The 18,427-nt window shown below is 42.2% G+C and overlaps 1 protein-coding gene across 1 annotated transcript in view; it reads left to right on the top strand.

Moving 5' to 3' along the window:
- CNN3 (calponin 3) overlaps nt 1–15,828 on the top strand; it is an 88,234-nt gene extending 72,406 nt beyond the window's left edge. Inside the window, exons 5-7 of the mRNA XM_073593077.1 lie at nt 3,968–4,084; nt 8,712–8,858; nt 13,022–15,828. Coding sequence (XP_073449178.1) covers nt 3,968–4,084; nt 8,712–8,858; nt 13,022–13,369 — 612 coding nt within the window. The 3' untranslated portion in view covers nt 13,370–15,828. The remainder of the gene's footprint in view (nt 1–3,967; nt 4,085–8,711; nt 8,859–13,021) is intronic.
- The last annotated feature ends 2,599 nt before the right edge of the window (nt 15,829–18,427 follow it).

The following is an 18,427-nucleotide window of genomic DNA, read 5'->3' as shown; positions in this document are numbered from 1 at the left end:
GTTACACATGAAATATCCCCCAGTACCAGATATTGTATTGTCAGTGTTGGGTGGTGTCCGTTATAGAATAGCAGGTACTGTGCTTTAAATCAGCATTGATTAGCTCAGTTTCTTTGTCATTCTGTGGAGTTGGCATGTGTGTGTGCACGTGACAAATGTTCTGATTTATTGAGCTTGCAGGAAGATGTCTGCAGTGACATTTCCTCTTGGACTGTCTCCTGGTGTCAGCTAGACCACCTCCCACCTATTGCTGTTTGTCTGAAGAATTTGTGGTTTCCCCTCTTGTTTTTTAGGGGGGGTGAGACGCCCCAGTCATTACGAAACCATAAAGGTCACTACAACATTGTCATTTAAAGCCAACAAAATGATAAAAAATACTTTTTATTTTATTTTTTTTTCTCCTTTTTCAGCCTGAGGCTTTTATATAATAATGTTTTGATTCTTTTATTAGCTTTTGAAGCAGTTGGCACTATCAGATTCAGTAATGAAATGAGGGCTTGTCTGCTCAAAGCCTTGACTTCAGCTTTTTGTGGCTGCCTGCAGATTTGAGTTGTCTGCCACCTTTTTCATATCTAATTCTGGCCATACACTAGCAAAAAAAAGTTTGTTTTGTCCAGTTAATGGGCACAAATGGAAAATGAGTTTGGATTTTTCGGCTCTGAAAAATTTAAGGAACTGCACATATGTGACAGACAAAAATCTGATTCATTTATGTCCATTGAACGATTTGTGTTCCAAATTCGGTCATTACATGATGGCACTATTGTTTGCTCTCACCACCAAGTGTTGTGTGTGGTGTGGTGTTTTTTTTTTTTTTTTTTTTTTTTTTTTTTTTTAGCAGTATAATTGCTATTTTTTATAAATGTTGAATGACCATGACGGATACTGGTTAATATCCATTATCATGCGATAATGGGTTACCTGCTATTACTTTGCTCATCCAGGAAAGGCTCCTCAATCTCCTGCTTTCAGTTTATGTAAGGCCCCAATTACTTGACTTTGGGCATAGATTCCTGTTGGGCTACTTTCACACTGTAGCCCCGTTAGCGGTAAAGCGGCGATTTACCATTGTTTTTCAGTCAGTAGCGGGGTGCTTTTAACTAGCGGTTGACCGATATATCACCGGCCGATATGCCGATATTTGGCTTTTTTTTACTTAATCGGCATCTGCTGATTGTGCTGATAAAAAAAGCCGATTATTAGGCCCCTTTCACACTGAGGCGGTTTGCAGGCGGTATTGCGCTAAAAATACCGCCTGCAAACAGCCCCTAAACAGCCTCCGCTGTTTGCTCAGTGTGAAAGCCAGAGGGCTTTCACACTGAAGCGGTGCGCTGGCAGGACGTTGAAAAAAGTCCTGCAAACCGCTTCTTTGGAGCGGTGAAGGAGCGGTGTATTCACCGCTCCTAAACCACTCCTGCCCATTGAAATCAATGGGACAGCGCGGCTATACCGCGGCAATAGCCGCGCTGTACGAGGGATTTTAACCCTTTTTCGGCCGCCAGGCGGGGTTAAAACCGCACCGCTAGCGGCCGAATACAGCTGCAAGAACGACGTTACAGCAGCGCTAAAAATAGCGCTGTTGTACCGCCGACGCCCCCACCGCCCCAGTGTGAAAGGGGCCTAACTTCAGCAGGACTTGCAAATTACTTCTGTAATAGAAGTCAATGCAAGTTGCCTGTGGAAAGACTTCTCTCCTCCCTGGGCAGCCTGCCAGGTCTGATGAGAAGAAACATTGTATCTCTTCAGGTTCTTTTATCAATAGACTGAACTCCTTGTATAGAAGCTCTCAGTTTAACCATTTAAAGACTAAATCTTTTCTGACACTTGTTGCTTACAAGTAAAAATCCTGTATTTTCTGCTAGAAAATCATAGAACCCCCAAACATTTATTTATATATATATATATATATATATATATATATATATATATATATATATATATATATATATATATATATATATTTTTTAGCAGAGACCCTAGGGAATAAAATAGCGGTTGTTCCAATATTTTATGTCACACGGTATTTGCGCAGCAGTCTTTCAAACGCAATTTTTTTTTTTAAAAAAATACACTAATGAAATAAAAAAAAAAAATAAGCAGTAAAGATAGCCCATTTTTTTTCGTCCAAAAGTTTTGATTACCTGTTTTTGTGTATTTAATATTTAAGATATAGTTTTTTTTTTTTTTTGTTTTTTTTTCTAAATTACATACAAGTGAAGTGATTTGGAGGTTTGTTTAATAAATGTTTATATGTAAAAAATTTTCTGTATCACTTATTACTTAAGGTTGCTTTCACACTGGAGCGGGCATGCGTTGACAGTAAAACGCTGTTAGTTTTAGCGGCGCTTTACCGTCATTTTAGCGGCGCTATTCGGCTGCTAGCGGGGCACTTATAACCCAGCTAGCGGCTGAGGAAGGGGTTAAATGCGCCCCTGAAGCGCTGCTGCCGAAACGCTTTGCAGGCGCTTCAGCAGCGGTGCGCATTCATTTCAATGGGCAGGAGTGGTGGAGGAGAGGTATACACCGCTCCAAAGATGCTGCTTGCAGGACTTTTTTTTTTTTTTTTTAACATCCTGCCAGCGCATTGCCTCACTGTGAAAGCACTCGGGCTTTCACACTGAGACTGCAGGGGAGCCGTTTTACAGGCGCTATTTTTAGCCCAAAAGCGCCTGAAAAACGCCCCAGTGTGAAAGGGGTCTAACTGTTAGATTTTATGAGATGAAGGGGAAAAAAAAAAAAAATCGGCCTAATATATGGGCCCAAAAAAATCGGCATCATATATCTGCCATCGGCCACCGCGATTTCTAAATATCGGCATCGGCCAGAGAAAAAACCATATCGGTCGACCTCTATTTTTAACCCTTGCTAGTGGCTGAGGAATGGGTTAAAACCGCCCGTGTTACTGCGCTTCCAAAGCACTGCCCATTCATTGCAATGGGCAGGGGCGCTGTAGGAGTGTTGTATACAGCGCTCCTACACTGCTGCAAAAATGCTGCTTGCAGGACTTTTTTTCCCGTGTTTTTTTTTTTTTGTTTTTGTTTTTGTTTTTGTTTTTGTTTTGTTTTTTTGATGATTTACATTTTTTAAATATTCATAATGGATAATGGTTCACTTTTTAATAAAGAATTTAGCTTTTAATAGGAAAAAAAGCACACTATGTGCTATAACTAGTTCTAGTGTTATCAAACCTACTGGAATACCCTAGCCTAGACCTATACCTTCTACGTTCTTCCCATATTTATTTATGCAGGTTTCCTCTCCCCACCAGTCCCCTATTGGATTATTAAAGTGGAGGTCCACCACAAAAAAAAAAATTGCACCAAAAAATTGGAGGGGAGGAGGGGGATTTTTTTTAACTCGCCTGAAATGGCTGTTGCTAGGCAGTCTTCCTAATCTGCCTCTTTTTACGCCGCGGTAATGTTCTGTCTTCTCCTCCCCGCGTTGTCTTCTGGGGAATGGGGCGCGGTGTGTTATGGGAACTGTGTGTGTCCCATTCACAAAGCGCTGCGCGACTCGCGCAGTAGGAAACGGGCAGTGAAGCCGTAAGGCTCCACTGCGGCTCCACTGCCTGTTTCCCTTAGTTAGGATGTCGGTGCCGGGACCCAAGAGCCGAAGGACGGGTCGGCCTCGGGCGGCCAACATCGCGGGCACCCAGGACAGGTAAGTGTGCTTAAAGTCAGCAGCTACAGTGTTTGTAGCTGCTGACTTTTACATTTTTTTTTTTTCCTGGCCGGAACCCCCATTTTAAGCTGGAAATGGAGGTATGGATCTGCATGTTCCCTTTAGTCACTAGTGCTTTTGTTTTCGGTTTTAAATTTAGCATAGTATGTCTGGGGTATATGAAGGTAAATGAACATGCATCCATTCAATGAACTGACTCTTGCTAGACGCCTAGATTTACATAGCTTGGTGATGGCCAGCAAGTCTCTGTAGAGGTTTATCTTGATTTTTTATTATTTTTTTCCAGGCAAAAACAAAAGGCTTTCCCACCACAGTAGACATTGGTGTCAAATATGCAGAAAAGCAGAAGAGACAGTTTAATGACGATAAACTAAAAGCTGGACAGAGTGTTATTGGTTTACAGGTAAAATGGGTTATTCCCAACTGCAGAAGAGAAAAGCAGACTTTGATTTGTACAGGGTCTTTTTGTCAGTTACATTATTTTGGCTTGATTGACTCTACTCATCCGTAAGTGGCTCATATGATCTCTGCCTAACCTTAGTCACTGATGCTGATATGTGTTAAGCTGTGAGAAATGTGAATTGTCCGATATGCAAAGCGAAACGGTAACCAGGGCTTTGCAGCACACCGGTGCCTTGTCCATAATAGTATTAAGTAAAACTCTTAAGGCCTGGAGTGCTAAGTGTGTTATAGAGGAGGGAGTATATTCAGTGGATATAAAATGTCAGGTTTCTGTGATGTAAAAAAAATGGGACAAAGATGAATCATTTCAGAACTCTTTCCACGAGTAAAAATAAAAAACCTAAAATAGTGTGGTTGCATATGTGTGCACATACCTCTTTTATAACTGGGGATGTAGCTGTGTTCTGAATGAAGCAATCCCATTTTAACTCATGTTAAATAGGAGTGAGTCAGTACACACCTGTCATCATTTAAAGTGCCTCTGATTAACCCCAAATAAAGTTCAGCTGTTCTAGTAGGTCTTGAACAAAAACGACTGGCACAAACCCAATCTAACCATAAACACTTATAGCCCTATATTTAAGCACATGTAAGCATGGACAACAGTAAACAGTCCTTAGGGCAGATCAACTAGGATGGGTCCAGTATTAGAATAGTGGTGGCAGCTGTCCTCAGATAAGCCAACTCTGTGGGGTAGAAACAGGAAGAGACAAAGCAGGAAGCGCCACCTGAGTGTAGTATTAAAACAAGCAGTTTAATGTAGGAGTAAACACTCACAAGATGTAAGTGTAAAACAAGCTCATCTGCAGCTGGGAGGGGGTGATCTCATCCATCCCACAAACATTGTGCTGCGCCCAGAGGACACTGGAGCTGTGGAGAACCTGGATGTCATTCTGGAACCACAGGAAAGCCAAAAGAACCACCGTGCTGAGCAGGGCAGATATGATGTCACCGGAGGTAGGGAGGCGGTCAAGGGACACGGGTACACACTCGGAGCTTCTGCTCCTTCTACTGGCCCTCCCAAAATTGATGAAAAGCCGAGAAGAAAACTGGTCAGGGAGGCTGCCAAGAGGCCTACAGCAACATTAAAGGAGTTGCAGGAATATCTGGCAAATACTGGCTGTGTGGTACATGTGAAAACAATTTCCTGTATTCTACATATGTCTGGGCTATGGGGTAGAGTGGCAAGATGGAAGCCCTTTATGAAGAAAAACCTCTAAGCCTGGCTAAATTTTGCAAAAGCACATCTGAAGTCTCCCAAAAGCATGTGGGAAAATGTGTTCGAGTCTGATGAAACCAAGGTTGAACTTTTTGGCCATAATTCCAAAAGATATGTTTGGCGCAAAAACACTGCACATCACCAAAAGAACACCATACCCACAGTGAAGCATAGTGGTGGCAGCATCATTCTTTGGGGTTTTGTTCAGCTGGAACAGGGGCCTTAGTCAAGGTACAGGGAATTATGAACTGTTCCAGATACCAGTCAATATTGGCACAAAACCTTCAGGCTTCTGCTGGAAAGCTGAACAAAGCATACATCCAAATCAACAAAGGAATGGCTTCACCAGAATAAAGTTTTGCAATGGCTCAGCCAGAACCCAGATCTGAATCTGATTGAAAATCTGTGGGGTGATCTGAAGAGGGCTGTGCACAGGACATGCCCTCGCAATCTAACCGATTTGGAGTGTTTTTGCAAAGAGTGGGCAAATATTGCCAACTCACGATCTGCCATGCTGATAGACTCCTACCCAAAAAGACTGAGTGCTGTAATAAAATCAAAAGGTGCTTCAACAAAGTACTAGTGTAAGGGTGTGCACTTATGCAACCATATTTTATTCTTTTTATTTTTACGTCCCTTCACCTAAAAGATTTCAGTTTGTTGTTCTACTGAGTTGTACAGTTTATAGGTCACATTAAAGGTGGAAAAGGTTCTGAAATGATTTATCTTCTCAGATATATATAGCCTTTAGGACTGTGGCAATAGGTTGGAATATCTACAGTAGATATAAAATGTCAGGTTTCTGTGATGTACAAAATAATTGTGTGTGTGTATATATATGTGTGTATATATGTGTATATATGTGTGTGTGTGTGTGTGTGTGTGTGTATATATATATATATATATGTATGTGTGTGTGTGTGTATATATGTATGTATGTGTGTATATATATATATATATATATATATATATATATATATATATATATATATATATATATATATATATATATATATATATATATATATATATATATATATATAATTTATATATTATGGGAGGGTACCCAAATGACCAGTAAACCTAGTTGTGCAGTTTTTCAATACCTACTGGGGCCCCTTGTTTACAAAAAAAGTGAACTTGCCCTTTTAAGTCTGTTTTAAAAAGTTGAGCAGCACCTCTGATATAACACAAAAAGCCTAGCTTTATTTCTTTGTTAAAAAAGAACAATCTACTGCTAATGTGCTTCAACCTTTACTGGGTCTCCTCAAATGCGTTTTTGTTTTTTAAACAAATTTGAAAGACTTAGTAAGGCCTCAATGACATGGGTGCTGGCAAAAGTCCTGCATGAATGAGGCTTTTTGTTTCTGTGCCTGCATCCACCCGGGGTGCACAGAGGCAGCATATGAAAACTGGTGCAGTCAGAATTTGACAGGTGTGCAGGAGCAGATGCGTGGCTCCAAAAGCGGACAATATGAGTTGGTAGTGCTTTCACTTTTGCATAACTGTCAAATTTTGACAGGCAGTTGTCTGTGCAGCCCATGGGTCTGCATTCACTTTAGTAGGCTGCTGCACACAGCCAAAAAATGAAACGGAGAAGTGGGACTTTAAATATGCCATCGAGAGTGAATGTTTGAAAACAAATAGAATATCATTTAAGAATCACATTTTATTACAAAGAGTAATGTATAAAACTACCAGTAGAGTACACAAGAGAAAGCTTAAAGGCAAATGAATAAGCATGAAATGAGGTTGTTACAATAAAGTGAACGGTGTTGGCATTTCATGGGATTTCCCACTTCATCAGGACTATCTACACCTTTATGAATAATCCACAATCATTAGGAATAAACGTACTGAAAGAAAAGCAGAATAAACAAAATGCATAAAATACATAATCCAAAATGTATTGTTTCACAAAATATATTTTCCTATCCAGCAAAGGGGGAAAAAAGGGAGGGGAGAAGGGGGGGGCGGGATATGTTTAAAGACCTCCCTCACACTTCCCAAAATTGGGTTATGGGCATAACTCTCAGAATTGGGGGGAGGGGGGGGGGGGGGGGGGGGGAATAGTGCCTATAAGCTTGTGGGTGGAACTTACAAAATGCCCGATAGCTGTAACAAACCCAAGATGCACGCAATAGGAGTCTCCGTAATATCTGTAGAGTATACAAAATACGGGTATACAATATAAATGTAATAACTCCGTGCCAAAGGTGTAATAAAATAAATCCAGTTGCAGTCACTTTGTTCTTTGTGGATTGTGCAAAACAATTGTGTATGACCCACATTGTTATCATATGGCACACTGACAAACTATAAAGGCCCACAGAAGCTCCCCATAAACTATATAGTATAAGAAGTGGAGAAATATTCCCTAATTGACCAATTGCACCCCACTAATTCAGAGAAAACATCTAAAGAAAAGGGGGATAAGATGTAAATCTGTTTCAAAATTGCGGCCCAGCACGAACTGCCCTACCAACAAGATATAGAACACCTTAAAGTGATTGTGAAGTCTCGTGTTTATTTAAAAAAAAAAAAAGTTATACTTGCCTGCTCTGTTGCCGTGGATTGGCCCGGATCCTCCTCTTCTCGATCCCTCTTCGCTGCTCCTGGCCCCTGCCACCTGTCGAGTGCTCCCACACCAGCTTTCTATGGGGGCACCTGAGCCGAGCTGCAGCTCCATGTGACCATTCAGACACCGACCTCTGGTCTCTTGGTCTCTCTCTCTCTCTCTGAGATTGGGCTCGGGTAAGTATTTGGGAGGGGGGGGGGGTTGTGCTCCACACAGAAGGCTTTTTATCTTAATGCATAGAATGCATTAAGATGAAAAACTTTCTGCCTTTTATAAATGTTTGATGTTAAATATGGTGCTCGGGGTACCCAGTGGCCGCCCCCACACCATGCTATGCTCCCAGGGTGTTGGAATAGGCTCCTCCCAGCTCTCCAATGCTATCCGGAGCTTCCACAAGCCAGAAGTTGTCATCCTGGTCCAGAAGCGATGTAGATTAGGCCTGGCGTGGTACCAGAAATTGTGCCACGATGGTCTTTAAATAGACCACACCTTCACAGTTGACAAAATGGCTGGGTTTGAATCTACTTTTGGATTGATAATCACTAGTTTCCCCATCAAAAAAAAAAAAAGAATTTGCCTCATTTTAGGTGCAAATGCCACATTCATGCAGTACTTTTTTCTTTTAAAAGGCTATGACGGACGTGCAAGAGTTAATAGATTGTTCACCATGAGGCAGCCTTTGGGAAAGCTATTTCTGGATGAGCTGATCAAATTGTTTTATTGAATGTGAAAGTACACCTGGCAGAATTTTTTTCCTTTTTGCTTCCGTAGATGGGAACAAACAAATGTGCAAGCCAAGCAGGAATGACGGCCTATGGTACAAGACGGCATTTGTATGATCCAAAGATGCAGACTGATAAACCATTTGACCAGACGACAATCAGTTTACAGATGGGAACAAACAAAGGTGCCAGCCAGGTGAATAGCCCAATCAGCGCCAATAATTATATGCACAATATATTGCCGTTTCTTTCATTGGTGGCAGGTAGTGTGTGCATATTGTATAGGACTGATATTCCTTTTTTAGTTGAGCTTAAAGTGATACTAAAGTCTCGAGTGTTTTTGTGTTTTTTTTTTTTTTTTTTCTTTAAGTTTAAAAATAACCAACCTAGTATACTTACCTGCTCTGTGCCGTGGTTTTGACAGAGCAGCCTGGATTCCCCTCTTCTCGGGTCCCTCACTGGCTCTCCTGGCCCTCACAGCATGCAGATTGCTATGGAGGCAGCCGAGCCACAGCTCCATGTGTCCATTCAGACATGGAGCCGCGGCCTTGATCTGCCCCCTTTCTCTCCTCATTGGCTGACTGACTTTGACAGCAGCAGGAGCAAATGGCGCCACGCTGCTGTCTCAGCCAATGAGGAGTCCCGAGCAGCCGAGACACTCCAATATCACTGGAAAGAGATGAGGCTTAGCTAAGTATTGGGGGGGGGCTAATACACACAGAAGGCTTTTTATCTTAATGCATAGAATGCATTAGGATAAAAAAAACCTGCCTTTACTACCACTTTTTTTAAAGGTACCCTTTTTTTTGTCCTAAAGATATCAATCACTAGATCAGAGTTTTTTCCTCTTACCACTATGATTATATATATATATATATATATATATATATATATATATATATATATATATATATATATATATAATATATTTTTTTTTATATATATATATATATTCCTAATGTACATTATACTGCAGTAGAATCAGTCGCAGTACTATTATATTCACCACAATGGGTAAAATAAATCCTATTCTATAAAACATGTTCTCTCATGCTTTAACCGCTTCAATACAGGGCATTTTTACCCCCTTCTAGCCCAGGCCAATTTTCAGCATTCAGCGCTGTCACACTTTGACAATTGCGCGGTCATGCTGCACTGTACCCAATGACTTTTTTTTATCTTTTTTTTTTTTTTTTATTCTTTTTTTTTTTTTTTCTTCACTGATGGGCGCTGATGAGGCTGCACTGATGGGCGATTATGGGGCAGACAATGGGCAGTACTGCTAAGCACAGACTGGCCTCACTGCTGAGCACTGTTGGGCCTGCACTGATCAGCGCACTGATGATCGGTTCCCTGAATATCTGTACAGGTCTCCCTTGTGATGTGAAGAGATGTCGCTGATCGGCAAGCCTATCCTCACACTGTCAGTGTGAAGTGAGGAGAGCTGATAAACGGCATTTCCTTGTTTACATGTGATCAGCTATGATTGGACACAGCTGATCACATGGGTAAAGAGCTGCATCATTGGCTCATTGGCTCTTTACTGAGATCGGGGTCGCGCCGTTTTTTACCTTCATGCATAGAATGCATTAAAGTAGTAAAAACCTTTTAGGCTTTAGGCACCTTTTCACACTTGTGTGACCTGAGTTGTGCGTTTTTGCAGTAACTTTGACGTGACTTGAAGCAATTCCTGTGTAATCTTGATCTATGGACCTCAAGTCACAAAGTCTGACCAAAGTAGTGCAGGGACTACTTTGAAGTACTCATTGAAAATCATGCGGTATGACTATTCATGCAATTTTGCAGTCCCAAGTCGCAGGGCAAGTTGCACAAGTGTGAAAGAAGCCTTAGAGTTACTTTAAGCTGTCCATACAATAGTAGATTTTTGAACAAATGTAAAAATTTCTACGAGCATTTGTATGAAAATTCTCAGCACATTTGATGACCTGACAAGTGTCGTTCGAAAATACCGTATTTATCGGCGTATAACACGCCCTTTTTTCCCTTTAAAATCAGGGGAAAATCGTGGGTGCATGTTATACGCCGATCTCCGCTGATTGTTTGCGATCGCGCCGACATACAAATCTGAGTGTACAGATTTAAATATGGCGCTGGCGAACTCGGCGGACCAGAGCGAGCGCTGCCGAGATCGCAGGGACTGGGCGGAGCCGAGATACACATAGCTGAGTGTACTCGCTCTTCTCGGCTCCGCTCACGGTCACGCCCAGTCCCGCCATTGGACCTGTGTTATGTCCATCATAGGGCGGGGACTGGGTGTTACTGAGCGGAGTCGAGAAGAGCCGAGTACACCCGGCTATGTGTATCTCTGCTCCTCCGAGTCCCTCCGCGGCGCCATATTTAAATCTGTACATTTGGATGTGTATGTCGGCGCGATCGCAAACAATCAGCGGAGATTGGCGGTGATTGCAAGGCTGCACTGACAAGGCTGCACTGGGACAATGCTGCAAAGGACACTGGGGAAGGCTGCACTGACATGGCTGCACTGGGGCAAGGCTTCAATGACACTGACAAGGCTGCATTGATGGGCATTTAAATGTAAGTTTTTTTTTTTTGTTTTTTTTTTTTTTTTTTTCCCTTAAACTTCCCTCCTAAAAGTTTTTTTTTTCCTTTAACATTCCCTCCTAAACTTGGGGTGCGTGTTATACGCCGATAAATACGGTACTTAAACATTTTTATTTTGGGTTTAACACTTGATTTTGGAAGGAATCCAACTCCTTGAACAAAAAACACTGTTAGAAATTTGTGCATTTGAGAAAAAATTTCTATCATGCACCTTAATATATTTTCGTCCCTATGGTCAAGGAGGAACCTTAATTTAACTCCACTAATGATTAGAAAATCAGACAAAAGTTCTTAAAACCAAAAATTTCCAATGAAACTCTACTCGTGTATAGCCAGATTTTTAGCGTAAGACGTGGCTTCACACCATACTGTGTAGTGCCTTGTTGTGGCATTCATTCTAAATGGGCTACCTTAACCACTTGACCTCCGGTAGGTTTTTATCCCCCCACACCCCCAAGCCTCACGTTAAATGCTTGTGAGACGTGTTTTTTTGACATTAGACTGTTTTTACAGCTGAAAAACTCCTCTCAGAACCCACTAGTTTTGGGTTTATTTTAAAGCCAAAAACTGCTAACGGGCTATGTGTGCATGGACACATAGGATAACATGAGTTTATTGACTGTAAAAAAAAAACATCTGAAGCCAAAAACAGCTGCTGTAAAAACGTCCAAAAACACCCAGCGTGCATATGAGGCCTCATGACCAGGGCATTTTTTGCTTTTCAGGACTGTTCTTACTGTAAGTGGCAATTACGCGGTCATCTAACACTACACAAATGAAACTTATCTAATTTTTTCACAGAAATAGAGCTTTCTTTTGGTGGTATTTGATCACCACTGGGTTTCTTATTTTTTATTATAAACAAAAAAATACTGAAATCTAAAAAAATTTTTCTACTTTCTGTTCTAAAACGTATCCAAAAAAAAAAAAAAGAAATTTCTTCATAAATTTTAGGCTAAAGTGTTATCTGCTACATGTATTTTGGTAAAAAAAGTGTATATTGGTTTGTGTGAAAGTTACAGCATCTACATACTATGGTGTATTTACTGGAATTTACACAGCTATACTGTGATCAGCAACTTATAGCAGGACTGTGATAGGGTAGCGGGCAATTTGGCGCTAACAGACACTATTCGAGGGTCACTGACAGTGATGTCACTAGTGCCATTAATACAGAGATCAGTGATAATAATTTACACTGATACTGTACTAATGACACTGGGTGGGAAGCGGTTATAATCTAGGGGCAATCAAGGGGTTAACACTGAGCCCAACCATGTGTGCTGCTTTTTCTTTTTGATCTGCCCGTTTTTTTCTCCCTGCTTTTCAGGGAGAGAGGGCTAGATCGCTGTTCCCTGTACAGAGTTCTGTGTGTTTGTAAACACAGAACTCTGTGTGTAATTGGACACAGCCGATCAGCTGACTTCAGCCAAATAATTGGTTGAAATCAGCTGCCAAACTCGTGCTGTGTCCAATCACGGCAGGGGGCCAGAAGAAGGTATTTGTGTACACGTATGTGATTGTACCTGCTGCTTGCTAGCTGTGTATTTACTTTGAGTAGTCAGCAGGTATTTAATGAAACACAAGTTGACCAACAAAGCCTGTATGTTAACTTACCGCAATGGAGCGGTCCGGTTTGATTTGGGCCTGATCTCTTACAGTACCAAAGTTGTGAGGAAAATTATGTCTTTCGATTATGTGGAGCTATCTGAAAAGCTATGGAACTGTGAATACTGATTAATCTGCAATACTATGGCCTTTTTGTTTCTTTACTAGGCTGGTATGCTGGCACCAGGAACAAGACGAGACATCTATGATCAGAAAGGAATTCTTCAGCCCATCGACAACTCCACAATCTCACTACAAATGGGCACCAATAAAGTGGCATCTCAGAAAGGAATGAGCGTATATGGCCTGGGCCGGCAAGTGTACGACCCTAAATACTGCGCCGCCCCCACTGAACCAATCATACACAACGGCAGCCAAGGGACCGGCACAAATGGCTCAGAGATCAGCGACAGCGACTATCAGGCAGAATACCCTGAAGAATACACAGGAGAGTACCCAGACGACTACCCTAGAGATTACCATGGCCAGTACAGTGACCAGGGCATAGATTACTAGGTCTATACAGTCTCCTCAGTATTAGTTCTTATTTTATTCAATGAAGACCAAGCTAGCCTTGTGTAATTTTTTTTTTCTGTCTTCCTTAAACACTACTATGCTTTAATACGGAAAAAGAAACAAATTGCCTTATGTACATTCCTTATTTCATCTCTGCCTTGTATCCCTAGTTGCCTTCTAGTGCTGAGATTGAGGTTACCCGGCAGCATTACCAGGAACTGCATATGAAGTAAAAGGAATACTGTGAATACGGAAGGGAGATTTGTACAGTTAAGCTCGATCAGGACTATGCATATTACTGCTATACATATCATGTTGCATCCTAGGTTCATAAGTCTTTGTATTTTTTTTTAATTGCCAATGGCTAAGGTAACATTTTTAACTAGTTGAAAACATTTTCTATTTCCATTCAGTGTATTTTAGGTGGTTTTAAGTAACGTAGGCAGTAGCCATGATGTGAAGTGAGAGCATTTGCCTTTTGGCTAAATGTTTTTATTACAAAATGTCTGCCTTGACTAGATGGTATGTACTTGCACTCTAACTATTAGTTGCCTTAGCAGAGCTCTGATTTTTTTTTTTTTTTTTTTTCCCTTCCCACATGTATAGCAAAACTGCACCAGAAGAAAATTCTAGAATAATGTTCCAAGTAATTTGTAAATGGTTATACTTTCAGTTATCTCCCCACCTAGAAAAATTGCAGACACCAGTCTTGTTTATAGCTGTGCTGTCTGAGAGAGGTGTGATTTGTGAGGTATATTTTGGTGGTACAGCGGGTAGTGATATTGTCTTTTTTGTGACCGGCTTTCCTGTCTGAGGCTTTGGGTGCAACAGATTAGTGATTGTTCAGTGAAAATAGTGGTTAGGGGAAGACTTGGATAAATAAAACTGGAAGTAAGAAAAATCTGCAGTGGGTGGCTCTTAAAGTCCTCCTACATGGTGGTTTGGAGATTGCTAATGTACTTTCTCGGTCTTCATTTGAACTGTGCTGTACCTCCCAAGGACCCATTCCCACCACTTCATTGGGGAATTTTCTACATGCTGCATTAGTCCTGCAAGGTTCTAATTCAGTAAGTTGGATACAATGATATAAAAATGGTAGCATCCATTTCTACTGTAAATGTTACAGTGAGACTGATCCCTAGAAAATAGACATTAAGTATTTAGTGTGTGGCTGCAATCGCATCTCTAAATTTCATACGGCAAGGCTACTTACTGTTTCCGTGTCCCTATGACTGGGCATATGGAGTCTGGAGGAAGGCTTTTGCATTTATGGCCAGCTGACTGGATTTCTCTAGCAGGAGGCTTCTCTCTAGCTTTGTTCTGGTATTACTGGAAGAGCTGGATTTTATTGTTTATATACTTGCTGTATGTTGGTGTTTCCTAGCCCTCTTACCAGTAACTGGAGTTGTGCCGCCAGTCAGAGGTTGTATGAAGCCAGAAGTGGGGTTCTCCTTTTTGGGGAATAAATTGTGACACATTGCAAACACTTTAGTTCAAGCTTCGTACACTAAGATGTTTAGGATGTCCAGCTGATCCTTGGTAAAAGGTAAACGACCCAATGGAAAACCTTTTATTAAAAACAAAGTGCTGCACCGGCTGACGTAGCGTGACTGTCATCCGTTTCATTGAAGCTAATGACAACATAAAGGCATCAAACAATGGTTCAACCCATAAAATGAAAATGACTGCCTGCAATTTTATGTTGAGTGGCTAGTAGCTACAAAAACAACTTGTGATTTTATAGTTTGACAGGCAGGGTTTTATCTTCAGATAAAGACTGTACAAAATATTTTAATTTTTATTTTAAATGGCAGTTTATTGGTGTCTTTAAATCCAGTAGAAGACTTGTGATATTTGCTAGGATTACTTGGTTAAAATGTTGAACCTAATATGAAAAGTCAATCCACACAGCAGAGCAGCCAGTGGTTGCAGGCCACCGCGTTAGGTGCTCCAGCAAGGTCAATAACAGTTTAATGTGCACATAATCTTTTTACCTGTGTACACAACATTCCAGCATGAAAATGGTAAATCATGTTCTAACTTGGCCTGGCAGGAAGATTTGAAGGTTATGATAGGTGAAGGGACCACATGTTCAGAGATGCAGAAAGTGTACCATTTATATTCCCGTGCTGCTGGCAGGAAAATCCTGTGCTTTGTAATCTGCCCTGCAATGTTTAGTTATCTTATGAAGGGAACATGTACAAAAAGTCTGGACCATGCAGATGTCTTATCTCCATTGCTCAAAGGTCCTGCAGCCGTCATGTTGTAGATACCCATTGGGCATAAAAGGATTTTAATGACAGTGCATTTACAGTTGTCTGTGCCATAATGTACCCATGTAGATGTGCTTAGTTTCTTTTATGTGTATTTATTGCCACATTTCTCAGCATAAACTGATCCCATTGTATTTTTTTATAAATAAATTTTGATATTTTTTTTTTTTCTTTGGAGATCTCAAACTGTCTCGGTTTCATTTGTTTCTGCATTTTAGTTGATTCAACAGCTTACCTGCATTGTAAAGGCCCATGAAAACATGAAGACCATGGGGGTTAAAGATGGAAAAAAATAGCCCCATTTACTATTTTGGGAAAAAACAAAGCAAGCTGTTGACAGGTATAATTTGAAATATGGGAAGAATAGTTTGCCGCGCAAGTAGCAAAGCTCAGAGAATTGTCCAAGATCCACGGATGAACTCCAGATGCTGGTAAAAGTAGAGCTTCACTCACAAGGGGAAGCTCTACTTGTTTGCACCCTCCACTACAACATTTGGCACCTTTTGGGGGTGAGCAGGTACCCACTCCCGCCTCAGATCGCAGCAGCTCGGACCCCCTCCTTCCCCTGCACAAGGTGCAGCATGACATGTGCAGTAGGAAACAGGAAGTTAAACCATGCAGCTTCACAGCCTGTTTGCTTTGCCAGCGCCTGTACCCAAAGCCTGATTGAAGAATCAGTTCGGGTGAGGACATCACTGGATCCTCAGACAAGTGTCCTTATATTAACAACTTGCTTACTGGGCACTTCAACCCCCCTCCTGCCCAGACCAATTTTGAGCTTTCAGCACTGTCACACTTTGAATGACAATTGCGCGGTCATACAACACTGTACCCAAATGAAATTTTTATCATTTTTTTCCCACAAATAGAGCTTTCTTTTGGTGGTATTTGATCACATCTGGGATTTTTATTTTTTGCGAAACAAACAAAAAAAGATGGAAATTTTTGAAAAAAAAAAAAAATCATGTTTAATAGTTTGTTATAAAATTTTGCAAACAGGTAATTTTTCTCCTTCATTGATATGCGCTGATGAGGTGGCACTGGTGGGCACTGATAGGCTGCACTGATGGGCACGGATAGGCACAGATAAGGCGGCACTGATGGGCACAGTTAAGGCGGCACTGATAAGCACAGTTAAGGCGGCACTGATGGGGACAGATAAGGCGGCACTGATGGGGACAGATAAGGCGGCACTGATGGCCACGGATGGGTGGCACGGATGGGTGGCACAGATGGGTGGCACAGATGGGTGGCACGGATGGGTGGCACGGATGGGTGGCACGGATGGGTGGCACGGATGGGTGGCACGAATGGGTGGCACGGATGGGTGGCACGGATAGGTACCACTGATGGGGGGGCACTGATGGGTGGCACTGATGGGCACTTATGGGCACTGGTAGGTGACACTGATGGGCACTGATAGGTTGCACTGATGTGGGTGTTGATGGGTGGCACTGATGTGGGTGCTGATGGGTGGTACTGATGGGTGGCACTGTGGGCACTGATGGGTGGCACTGTGGGCACTGATGGGTGGCACTGTGGGCACTGATGGGTGGCACTGTGGGCACTGATGGGTGGCGCTGATTGTTGGCACTGTGGGCACTGATGGGTGACGCTGGTGGGCACTGGTAGGCAGCACTGCTGCCTATTGCCTTGTGTCAGAAGATCGCCGTGATCGGGACTGATGTCCCGATCACGGCCGCCGGTGATCGGGTTTTTTTTTTCCTCCTCGCGCTGTCAGCGCGAGGAGGAAAAATAGCCGATTACCGGCTCTGTTTACATCACATGATCAGCTGTCATTGGCTGACAGCTGATCATGTGGTAAGGGGTCGGGACCAACCCCTTACTCTGATCTGTGATCAGGCGAGTCTCATAGACTCGCTGATCACCGAGCGCGCCGCGCGCGCCCTGCAGGGGGCGCGCAGGCCGCTCATGCACGGGACGACGTCAATAGACGTCGTCCCGGCAATTTAGATCCGCGCTGTTGACGTCATTTTACAACGGCCCGGATCTGAAGCAGTTAAAAGTCAGCAGCTGACTTTTTAAAAAAATTTTTTGGGGGGGGGAGCTAGAGCTCCTCTTTAAGCAGCAAATGACAAAAAGCTGCTCCTATATGGACTTTCTCCTCAATAAAAATGGAGTATGCCAGCTTAAAGTTACCCAGTTGGGGAAAAAAAGGATATTTCTTTATCGTACTTCATGGGACACAGAGCCTTAAGTAATTACCTAATGGGTTATGGGCCACCTTCAGGTGTTGACACTGGTATACCCAAGACAGGAAGTTCACTCCCTATATAATCCCTCCTCCTTCCAGGAGTACCTCAGTTTTTTCGCCAGTGTCTAAGGTGTTGGTCACGAGTGAAGATGTGCTCTGAGGAGCTCCAGGAGGGATCCTTGCTGGATTTAAAAAACCTCCACAACCGGATCCATCCATGCCACTGTGGCCGCGGGATGGTACCCGGGCCTCACATAGAAGAACGAGGTTTTGCCTGTAATGCTTCTCTTTAAGGGCTGGACCCTAGGAACCATGACTCTTTTTGGTCTTGCTACATTACCTAAAGTTGTCCTGGGGGATGCTATACAGGTCCAAAGGAGTGGAACCCCCTATTAAAAGGGACCCGGTCTTTGAAGATTTAACTATGCTGCCCACCGTGAAGTTTGGATCTGTCTTGTTTTTCAGCAGTATCTTGCGCTCACAGCCTCCTCCTTTGGGTCTGCAGTTGCAGACCCGAATGCCGTTTCGCATGTGTGGACTAGTTTTGTTTTATAAAAAGGAGGGGGGCGC

This window comes from Aquarana catesbeiana, linkage group LG07 (genome assembly GCF_042186555.1).
Source record: "Aquarana catesbeiana isolate 2022-GZ linkage group LG07, ASM4218655v1, whole genome shotgun sequence".
NCBI lineage: Eukaryota > Metazoa > Chordata > Amphibia > Anura > Ranidae > Aquarana > Aquarana catesbeiana.
This window is presented reverse-complemented; position numbering and strand designations above follow the sequence as displayed.